The following is a 12,167-nucleotide window of genomic DNA, read 5'->3' as shown; positions in this document are numbered from 1 at the left end:
CTGTGATCATTATGCATTAATTTGGGGATGATTTGCAGGTTTAAAGCTAATTTGCTGATTTGTGTAGCCGCACGAGTCTCTTTCCGGAGAGGAAACAACTTTTTATTACTGCGCGTGCGTGTGGGCGCGCGCTCAGTTTAATGTAAGGTCAAAGTGTTCCGTCCATGTTATCGATTCAGCAAATGTTTGTTTTTTTGCAAAAACGCCTACCACTGAGGAAAGACTCTTCTCAACACTTGTGACAAACGTGTACATCACAACAGTGTTGGGATTTCAATCATTTCTGCATCTGTTCTTTATTTGTGGCTGAATACCTGACACACCTCTTTTACTAATTAGAGTTTTGTCATACAGAACATTTGATCAACATGTTTTCAAAATGTTGACAAAGCACAGTCCTCCGGGAGAGAACACCAGCGTTGTGGTAACAGGAGGTTAAAAAAAAAAAAAAGTTTTCAAAGAAAACAGCACCATGCCTACTGTTAAACAAGGAGGAGGCTCTGTGATGTTTTGGGGTTGCTTTGCTGCCTCAGACACTGGTTGTCTTGAATTGGTGCAGGATAAAATGAAACCAAAAAGAAAACCCAAAAAGCTGTGCCTCAGACACAGATTATAGGATTTACAGAATAATGATGACCCAAATCAGACATCAAAACAATCAAATAATGGATGAGACATGGTTCGCTGCTGCAATTGCGGCCTGAAGTTTCTAAATTCATGTTATTAATTTAGCAAATTTTCTTTTGCAAAAACGCCTACCACTGAGGAAAGACTTTTCTCAATGTTTGTCTTGTGACAAACATGTAAATCCCAACAGTGTTGGGATTTCAATCATTTCTGCATCTGTTCTTTATTTGTGGCTGAATACCTGACACACCTCTTTTACTAATTAGAGTTTTGTCATACAGAACATTTGATCAACATGTTTTCAAAATGTTGACAAAGCACAGTCCTCCGGGAGAGAACACCAGCGTTGTGGTAACAGGAGGTTAAAAAAAAAAAAAAAGTTTTCAAAGAAAACAGCACCATGCCTACTGTTAAACAAGGAGGAGGCTCTGTAATGTTTTGGGGTTGCTTTGCTGCCTCAGACACTGGTTGTCTTGAATTTGTGCAAGGTAAAATAAAACCAAAAAGCTCTCAAGGTATTTTGGACTGGTACCTACAGCCCAGTGTCAAAAAGCTGTGCCTCAGACACAGATTATAGGATTTACAGAACACAGGTCTGCAAAAAAAAATTTTTCAAGAGCTGTTTTGGTTATTCCACGTAATCTATATGTTTTTGGGTGCGCTGAATCCGAAAATGACCTCCATTTTGTCATAGGACATCACATTTTCTGACAATTTAGGTAACTATGTTAAATAAGGCAATACCTCAAAATAAATGAAAGTAGACTTATAAAATTAATTTTTTATTACAAATTTTTCATGAAAATAATTTTTTTTAACTGGAATGAGCTCACTAACACACACTAAAATCGATTCTTCTTCCCTGTGAGGCTCCTCTTGGTACATTTACGCTTGTGAGTAGCATCTGGAATGTCTCTCTGAAGCGTCCAACAGTAAGGCAAGGCAAGGCAAGGCAAGTTTATTTGTATAGCACCTTTCATACACAGTGGCAATTCAAAGTGCTTTACATAAGGAAAAAAAAAAAAAAATTTAATTAAAAGCATTAAAACATTCCTGAGATCTAAAACCTCAGAAAGACTTCTTGCAAACATTTAGTTACAATTAAGAACATGAAATTCAAACAAGAGAGATAAAAAAAATTTAGGACATGAAAAATTAAAAGAAAATATTGTAAAGTATAACCTACAATTTAGGGAATATGAAATTAAAAGAAAATATTGTAAAGTATAACCTACAATTTAGGGAATATGAAATTAAAAGAAAATATTGTAAAGTAAAACCTACAATTTAGGGAATATGAAATTAAAACAAGAGAGATAAAAAATTAAGAACATGAAAACTAAAAGAAAATATAGTAAAGTATAACCTACAATTTAGGGAATATGAAATTAAAAGAAAATATTGTAAAGTAAAACCTACAATTTAGGGAATATGAAATTAAAACAAGAGAGATAAAAAATTAAGAACATGAAAACTAAAAGAAAATATAGTAAAATATACCCTACAATTTAGAAGAGCATGATAAACTAAAAGAAATATGGTAAAATGAGGGTAATAGCAAAAATTTCGAGCTCAATCATAGGCACAAGAAAAAAGAAAAGTTTTTAACCTGGATTTAAAGATTTCTACATTTGAGGAACATCTAATATCTCCTGGCAGTCTGTTCCAGTTATATGCAGCCCAACAGCTAAATGCTGCTTCACCATGTTTAGTTTGGACTCTGGGCTCGACTAGCTGACCTGAGTCCATGGATCTAAGAGATCTACTGGGTTTATATTCTCTAAACATTTCTGAGATGTATTCTGGGCCGAACCCATTCAGTGATTTATAGACCAGTAGCAGCACTTTAAATTCTATTCTGTAACTAACTGGAAGCCAGTGTAGAGATTTTAGAACTGGAGTGATGTGCTCAGTTCTCTTCGTCTTAGTTAAAACTCTAGCAGCAGCGTTCTGAATGAGCTGTAACTGTTTAATGGTCTTTTTGGGAAGTCCAGTTAAGAGACCATTACAATAGTCCACCCTACTGGAGATAAAAGCATGGATCAGCTTCTCTAGGTCTTGTTGGCACACTAGACCCTTGATTTTGGCTATATTTCTAAGATGATTGAAAGCTGTTTTGGTGATGGTTTTTATATGGCTGGTGAATGTGAGATCTGAATCTATTAGAACGCCAAGATTTCGGACTTGGTCTTTGGTTTTTAGAGCCCGGGAACTGAGGTGTTCACTGACACTGGTCCTCTTTTCTTTGCTACCAAACACAACAATCTCTGTTTTGTCCTTATTTAACTGTAAAAAAAACAAGGAGCAGTAGTCTGCCATCATTGTAATGCTCCATCTTCCCTGGTATCTTCTTTCCATCTCTTTAATGTCCTGGTGGAATCGTTCACCTTGCTCTTCACTCACAGCTCCCAAATTTTCAGGAATGTTGTCAAGGTGGGAGTGGAGGAAATGCACTTTCAAACTCATCAGGCAACCTAAAGCTTGAAATGCTTTCAGCATTCGTCCGACGATCTTTTTGTAGTCAGGATCTTTGTTATTGCCTAAAAATTTCTTTATGACTTCTGTAAATGCAATCCACCCTTCTTTTTGAGGATTCGTCATGGTATTGATAAACTCTTGATCAGCTATAAGCCTTCTAATGTTTGGTCCGACGAACACACCTTCCTTAAATTTTGCCTCCGAGAGGCCTGGAAACTTGATGACCAAGTATTTGAAGCATTCTCCATCTCTTGGAAGGGATTTTACGAATTGCTTCATCACTCCCAATTTTATGTGGAGAGGTGGTAGAAGAACTTTATCGGGAGGTACCAAAGTTTCTCGGGGGACATTTTTTTCACCAACCGTGAGCACCCTCGGCTGGCCTCTTCTTGGTCCAGTGATTTTGTCGGTCTCGACAGTCCCATAGACACAGAAAACAAGGGTATTTGGTATACCCAGCTTGTTGCCAGAGCAGCATGCACAAGACTTTCAAATCCCCGCACACTTGCCAACCGTGGTCTTCATATTTAAGTTTACGAAGAACCAATTCCAAGTTCTCGTAGGTTTCCTTGAGGTGTACGGAATGACCTACAGGGATGGAAGCATAAAAAACGCCATTGTGGAGTAAAACTGCTTTGAGACTTCTTTTTGAAGAATCTATAAAAAGACGCCATTGCGCTGAATCATATTGGATTTTGAATTGACCCATCAAACCTTCGACATTGATGCAATAAACCAACTTATCTTCCTGGGCAAAGTAAGGAACGAACTCCTTTTCATGATGTCTGAACCATGAAAAAGACACTCCTGGCAACAATAAATTCCTGCTTTTGAGCCTTGATCCGAGTAACCAAATCATTCATCTCCTCCTGGGAAAACAATTTTGGTCTTGTATCATCTTCAAAGTCAGAACTTGATTCATCATCTGGTTCAGGTATGACTCCATCTTCATCGGAGCTAGTTATTTCTTCCAAGGTAGCAGGGGCCTTGGATACTGGTATATCTGTGCCATGGGGGATGGGACGAATTGCTGAGTGAAGATTGGGGTATGAAATGGAATGCTTCCATTTTGAATTATACCCTTTCACATCGCATGAACAAAAGTAACAATCGTCACTATGGTTCTTTTGCTCTCGCCATACCATAGGAATCCCATAACGGAAAGCTTTTTTCTTACCCTTGAACCAATTTCGGAGGTCCTCAACACACCGTTTGCACACTTTATGAGGCGCCCAAGCTTTATCTTGATCTCCAAGCTTTAGTCCGAAGTATGCGAAGTATACTTTTTTCACAAAGTCTGTAATATTCAGCTGTTGCTTCAACACTGTATATTCACCACAAATGTAACAGAAACTGTCAGGCAAATTAATACACTTCCGCTGAACCATAATGCTAATTTTAAGAAACACGGTTGAATAATGATGAGCTAACACGAACTGAGATAAAAAAGTGTGAACAGGCGAGAACCAAGAAAAAACTATTGAATCAAGCCTGGGTATGTCAGAGCCTGCGCGTTCAGCTTGCAACATGTTGATGCTGGTTTCATTAGCTCACTGTGAAAGTTCATTTCTTTGAAAGTTATACTTTTTTGGCATTGTATATCTTGAATGCACTGATGTGAATTAATTAATAGTAATTTTGACTTTAAATTTGGTTAAAAACCCTAAGATCAAAAAATACCAAAAATTGAGAAAAAATTACTAAATTTGAAGAGAATTTTGCATTTTGTGGCAAATCCTGACGTCCAGGATTTTTTTCAATATTTTTTTCGTTTTCAGCAAACCAAAATACATGGAAATTAGATGAAAATAATCAAACAGCTTTTTAGTCGCACACCTGTGTAATGACCCAAATCAGACATCAAAACAATCAGATAATGGATGAGACATGGTTCGCTGCTGCAATTGCGGCCTGAAGATCCTAAATTCATGTTATTGATTCAGCAAATGTTTGTTTTTTTACAAATGCGCCTACCACAGAGAAAAGACATTTTCTTACATTTATGACAAACATGAAAATCACAACAGTGTTGGGATTTCAATTATTTCTGCATCTCTTCTTTTTCTGTTGCTAAATACCTCAAAATGTTGACAAAGCAAAGTTCTGGGAGAAAACACCAGCGTTGTGGTAACAGGAGGTAAAAAAAAAAAACGTTTTCAAAGAGAACAGCACCATGCCTACTGTAAAACAAGGAGGAGGCTCTGTTATGTTTTGGGGTTGCTTTGAAACCAGAAAGCTATCAAGGTATTTTGGACCGGAGCTACAGTGCTCTGTCAGAAAGCTGTGCATCAGACGCAGGTTATAGGACTTACATCATAGGACAGACATCAAAACAACCAAAAATGAATTAGAATAAATTGACATTGGCCCAAAGGTCTAAAATCATGTTACTGATTTAGCAAATGTTTTTTTTTTTTTTTTAAATACACCCACCACAGAGGAAAACTCCTTTCTTACATTTGTGAGGAACATGTAAATCACAACATTTCTTGGATTTCAATCATTTCTGCATCTGTTTATTTTCTGTGGCTGAATAGCTGACACACTTCTGTCACTGATTTGAGTTTTGTCATATAAAGGTGCCTAACTAACATTTGATCCAAAATGTTGACAAACCACAGTTTATCTAGTAGAAAACACCAGCATTGTGGTAACAAAGTAAATAAATGAAGCATTTGAAGAAAACAGCACCATGCCTACTGTAACATCCATCACAGTGTGGGGCAGCTAAGCCACCAAACATGACACCAAGAGACTGCAGCGCATCATCAGGTCTGCAGAGAGGACCATTGGTGTAAAGCTGCCCACACTGCTGGACCTGCATGCCTCCAGAACCAGGAAGCGCGCAGGGAAAATCATCATTGACCCGTCTCACCCTGGCCATAACCTGTTTCGGCGCCTTCCATCGGGCCGACGCTTCAGCCACATAAAGACCAGAACAACCAGGCTACAAAGAAGCTTTTTTCCACACTCCATTGTGCTCATGAACAATTGAACACTACAGAACTGTTCATCTTTGGGACACTTGCTCATCTACAAATGACCTATTTAACTTATATAATGACTCGCAACCCTGCTTACACTGGTCTTTCACATTCATTTCATTTCTTATTTATATATAGTATATATCTATAGTTTTTATACTGCACAGAACTTTGCACCTTTAACCCATAATGTGAATTACACATGCTAATTGTTTACGGGTATGAATGTGTGAAGTGTGTGTTAGAGAGAGAGTATATGTGTGTGTGTGTGTGTGTGTGTGTATAAGACTGTCCTTATTGTATTTATCGTGCACTGCTAGCATTTGTATAACCAAAGTCAAATTCCTTGTATGTGTGAGCATACTTGGCCAATAAAGTCTGATTCTGATTCTGATTCTAAAACAAGGAGGAGGCTCTGTAATGTTTTGGGGTTGCTTTGCTGTTTCAGACACTGGGCCTGTTCCACCAGAAAACTGAACGCAAGCAGAAATACCCTGGACAAGGCTCTAATCCATCCAGTGTTTTGATCCCACAGATATAGCCAATGATGTCTGCCAGCCGGCCGCCGGTTGATAGCACCTCAGAGATTCGAACCTGGATCTCAGTGGTGGTGAGATAGCATAATAGACCAATCATTCGGTCACAGCAGGTATATAAATAACTGAAATTCTATGACTGGTATGACGTTTTTTGCATTAAGCTGATACAATTTAAGCAATTGCAAGTTAAGGGCCTTGCTCAAGGGCCCACCAGTGAAAAGATGGTGGTATTAGGGCATGTCATGAGTCATCTCATAAGTGTAAATCTTTGACTTCAGCTTCGTACTGAGCATAATTAATGGGCTGCTGCTTTCTTTTCTCAGGTTTCATCCAGGATCTCGCTCTGCCTCATGAACCACCATGAACCTGGATCGACAGAAGCGCAGGGAGGAGATCCAGAAAGCCCTTGCTTTTATCCAGTAAGAAATAAATGGACTGAACTCTTTGAACTTGTGTGACTTGTAATTGTTTGGGCAGTTTCAATCACATAGACTTAGCAGTTGCGTAATAATAGTTGTGCTTTGTGTTCACAGGTCATCACTGCCTTTCCCTGACCCGGCTGGATATGAGGTTTGAGATACTTTGTCATCTGATCTACACATACTCTTATTATTTCATTTTATTTACATGTTTTACCACCGCTTTTTCCTGGTCAGGGTCATGCTGGGTCCATCTTTCCTGAAATCACTAAGTCCAATGCAGTAACACTCCCCGGTCAGGAAGCCTTAGCCATTTCCTCATCCCTCAGACATTGCCAATCATGTCTGCATGTAGACGCCCAACCTGCCGATAGCACCACTGGTGATTTGAACCCTGGATCCCATCGGTAGTGAACTCTATTTCAATTATCTGGTGAAGAAAACTAGAATGGACCCTTGTTAATCCTATAGATACAAACCCAGTTCCTTAAAAGATTGGGACAGTAGGTAAAATACAAATTAAAAGCAGAAAGCAGGGACTTGTACACTTTCTGTTGCATGTATTAAATTAAAAACATTGCTCAGAGGGAGGTATGTAATGTTTTACCGTATTTTTTAATAGATTCTGGGCGGCACGGTGTCTAGCACTGTTGCCTCACAGCAAGTAGGTCCTGGGTTCGGTCCCCAGGTGGGGAGGTCCGGGTCCTTTCTGTGTGGAGTTTGCATGTTCTCCCCATGTCTGCGTGGGTTTACTCCGGGTGCTCCGGTTTCCTCCGACAGCCCAAAGACATGCAAGTGAGGTTAATTTGAGATACTAGATTGTCCAGGACTGTGTTTGATATAACCTTGTGTGACCTGATGAATCTTGTGTGATGAGTGACTACTGTTCCTATCATGAATGTAACCAAAGTGTAAAACATGACGTTAAAATCCTAATAAACAAACACACTTAATAGATTCTTGTAAATAATCATTCATTTAGGGGCGGCACAGTGGCTCAGTGGGTAGCACTGTCGCCTCAAAGCAAGAAGGTCCTGGGTTTGATTTCCAGGTGGAGCGGTCTGTGTCCTTTCTGTGTGGAGTTTGCATGTTCTCCCCGTGTCTGTGTGGGTTTCCTCTGGGAGCTCCGGTTTCCTCCCACAGTCCAAAGATGTGAAAGTGAGGTAAACTGGAGATACGAAATTGTCCATGACTGTGTTTGATATTAAACTTGAACTGATGAATCTTGTGTAACCACTAATGGACCTGTCCTGTCATGAATGTAACCAAAGTGTGTAAAACATGACGTTAAAATCCTAATAAATTCAATCATCCTTTAATGCCTGGATCACATTCCAGAAAAGTTGGGACAGAAGCAATGTAAGTCTGGGAAATGATTTAGAACATTTAGTCCAGTACTTTAACCACTAGCAGGCACTTTTGTCCAAAGCGACTTACAAATATCACTGAATACAATTTGAGCAATCGAGGGTTGAGAGCCTTGCCCAGGAGCCCAAAAGTGGCAACTTGGCAGGGGTGGGGCTTGAACCAGCAACCTTCTGATTACTAGGCAAGTACCTTAACTGCTGAGCTACCACTGTCCACAGTACCACTATCCTGACTGGTTATAAAAGAAACATTATAAAAATTCAGTCATTTACGAGCAAACAAAACTCACTTAAAAATTGTAAGCAAATAGTCCAACAGTATAAAAACAGCATGTTCTCAAAACAGCATAATTGCAAAGCTTTTCACCGTGTATACCACTTAACATTATGACAAGAATCAGATCATCCAGAGAAATCTCTGTGTGTAAATGGCAAGACTGAAAACCAGTATTCAACACTCGTGACCTTCGATCCCTCAGGCACTGCATTATGCTTCTGTAATGAATTTAACTACATGGGTTTGGGAATATTTCTGAGAAATGTAGGTAGTAAACACAGTTCATTGCTGCATCTACAAATGCAAGTTAAGACAACATCCAGAAACACCGCCGACCTCTTTGAGCTCATTCTATATTTTAAGATGGTCTGACTCAAAGTGGAAACAGGCTGTTTTAAATTGTTTTCAGAAATGATATCCATTGTGTTTTTAGACCAAAGAGAAAAATCTAAATTGATCTGAATGATTTTTTTCAAAGACCCCCCTGCTTGTTTTGATAAGACTAAAGAAAGCAACTTTTTGCATATTATAACAGCCTGGCTTCACAGTAAGAGAGTACATGAGGAACACTGGGAAGTTGTAGCCTAGCGGTTAAGGTATTGGACAAGGTATTGGACAAGTAATCAAAAGGTCACTGGTTCAACTCCACCACTGCTAGGTTGCTGCGGTTGGGTCCTTGAGCAAGGCCCTTAACCCTCAATTGCTCAGACTGTATACTGTCACTCTACTGTAAGTTGCTTTGGATAAAGGCGTTTGCTAAATGCCGAAACTGTACATGTGCTAGACTCATGCCAAACCTGCCTGCTATTAAAAATTCAATTAATGGTGCATTATGAAGTATAGTATATACTAAACCAGCGGTCCCCAACCTTTTTTGCACTGGGTACCGATTTCATATAAGATATAATTTCAGGGACGGGAGGATATGACAATACTACTCTCAAATGATCTTTTTTCGCTGCAACGAGACGCTGCTCCCACCTAGGGGTGATAAAAGACAATAACACCTGAAATTTGTTGGAAATGGAAGCAGTGAAAGCAGTTATTCATTCTTTCTGTACGGGCCGGTAATAAATGACACATGGACCTGTACATCTCCACGGCCCGGTGGTTGGGGACCACTGTACTATACTACTGTATTTACAATAGAGACTCCTGGCTGTTGAGTAGCTGAAGTGTTAAATCAGCACGCACACTCACATGATATGCTCTAACCATCACCACACACACTCCCATGATACGCACACACCATCACCACACATACTCCTATGATACACTCCTACCATCACCACACACTCAATGAAGCAATTTATGAAGATGAATGAAACGTTTTTTTGACATCTCCTCTCTTGCTGATTTTTTCTCTCCTGATGTAATCAGGCCTTCCTGACACAGCTGGTGTGTAACCTGTTATACGAGGGCAACGCGGCGTTTCGAGAGGGAGACTGGACGCTGGCGCGGGGGCACTTCAGCGAGGGTGTGAGCGTGGCGCGATATGCCCGGGCAGAAGGGGTAACGGTTCCTTCAGCACTGCTCGAGAGTCTGTATGTGAACAGAGCTGCAGCACAACACAACATGGTAAGTAATATCCTGATATTCTGTACCGTACGTATGAATGTGATCTTTAGATGGCAGAACACAACATGCTGCTTGATTCTCTGTTTTAACAATAATAACCTGAAGCTTTTGTATTTGTGCTGTCAAGCATTTCTGGCCTTGGTCATCTCCCTTTTTTCTTATCTTCCCAAGGAATGCAAACACCCCCACCAAATTTCTTCTTGACCTTCAAACAAATGCTCTCCCTCATTTCCTTTCACCGTTTCAGTGCCATTTTACAAACCCCATTTGCAACAAAAGTTGGGACACTTTCTAGAAATGTAGTACAAACATAAAACTTCTAATAAATGACTACATTAAAAATAAAATGACTACTTGAATTAAACACGCAAACAGACAATAAACTGTACAAGATTTACCCCAAAATCAGGAACAAACCAAAAATACATTATGGAAATCGTACAGACCAGGTTATCTACACTAGATGTAGAATCAGCCATTCCACCAACACTTAATACTAGGAGAGGAGCCCAGATTTTGCAAAGAATGTCAGACACCCATCACCATAAAACACATCCTGAATGAACGGCCAGAGTACAACAGAGAAAGAAAAAGCCTACATATACCTAAACCATTAAAAGAAACTCTCACCCATGATAATACAGAAGTAACCATCAAATTCCATAATCATATAAGACAGAAAACATCACCGATCAGCCATAACATTAAAACCACCTCCTTGTTTCTGCCTTTTGTCCATTTTATCAGCTCCACTTACCATATAGAAGCACTTTGTAGTTCTACAATTACTGACTGTAGTCCATCTGTTTCTCTGCATGCTTTGTTACCCCCCTTCCATGCTGTTTTTCAATGGCCAAAACCCCCACAGGATGACCACAGAGCAGGTATTATTTGGCTTGTGGGTCATTCTCAGCACTGCAGTGATACTGACATGGGGGTGGTGTGTTAGTGTGTGTTGTGCTGGTATGAGTGGATCAGACACAGCAATGCTGCTGGAGTTTTTAAACACCTCACTGTCACTGCTGGACTGAGAATAGTCCACCAACCAAATATATCCAGCCAACAGCGCCCCGTGGGCAGCGTCCTGTGACCACTAATGAAGGTCTAGAAGATGACCAACTCAAACAAAATCTACAAGGTGGACCAACTAGGTAGGAGAGTCTAATAGAGTGGACAGTGAGTGGACACGGTATTTAAAAACTCCAGCAGCGCTGCTGTGTCTGATCCACTCATACCAGCACAACACACACTAACACACCACCACCATAATTGTCACTGGAGTGCTGAGAATGATCCACCACATAAATAATACCTACTCTGTAGTGGTTGTGTGGGGGTCCTGACCATTGAAGAACAGGGTGAAAGCGGGCTAAAAATTTATGTAGAGAAACAGATGGACTACAGTCAGTAATTGTAGAACTACAAAGTGCTTCTATATGGTAAGTGGAGCTGATAAAATGGACACTGAGTGTAGAAACAAGGAGGTGGTTTTAATGTTATGGCTGATCAGTGTATGTGTATTAATTTTGTGCAGAAATGCCAATGAGTTCTCTGGGTCTGAAATCATATGAGATGGACTAAAAGACAGAAGTGTGTTTTGTGGTCAGACGAGTTTAATATAGTCAAAACTGTTCATTTGCATCATCAACTAACAAACCAGCTGCTTTACTGCTATGACAACATGCTGACAAGCAGTTACAGCAAAAGTGCTTGCTTTAACCGACTCAGATTTATTCAAACTATTTATTACACGTTTATTACAGTCCGCCGCTGCATCAACAAATGCAACCTGAGACCCTATTATGCAAAGAGGAAGCCATAAAATATTAATACTTAAAAACGCTGACGAGTTCTTTGGGTCTGAAGACATCTGATATGGACCAAAAGGCAGTGAAAGC

General features: G+C 39.7%; 1 protein-coding gene across 1 annotated transcript in view; it reads left to right on the top strand.

Annotated features, from left to right (window-relative positions):
• Window positions 1-6,577: 6,577 nt before the first annotated feature.
• Window positions 6,578-12,167, top strand: part of zc3h7ba (zinc finger CCCH-type containing 7Ba) — a 44,328-nt gene continuing 38,738 nt past the window's right edge. Inside the window, exons 1-4 of the mRNA XM_063016256.1 lie at window positions 6,578-6,738; window positions 6,952-7,047; window positions 7,162-7,198; window positions 10,072-10,269. Of these exons, the coding sequence (XP_062872326.1) occupies window positions 6,989-7,047; window positions 7,162-7,198; window positions 10,072-10,269 (294 nt within the window). The 5' untranslated portion in view covers window positions 6,578-6,738; window positions 6,952-6,988. The remainder of the gene's footprint in view (window positions 6,739-6,951; window positions 7,048-7,161; window positions 7,199-10,071; window positions 10,270-12,167) is intronic.

The sequence above is a fragment of the Trichomycterus rosablanca genome, chromosome 2, assembly GCF_030014385.1.
Source record: "Trichomycterus rosablanca isolate fTriRos1 chromosome 2, fTriRos1.hap1, whole genome shotgun sequence".
In the NCBI taxonomy this organism is placed as follows: Eukaryota; Metazoa; Chordata; class Actinopteri; order Siluriformes; family Trichomycteridae; genus Trichomycterus; species Trichomycterus rosablanca.
Note: the sequence above shows the minus strand (reverse complement) of the source record. Positions and strands in the feature narration are given on the sequence as shown.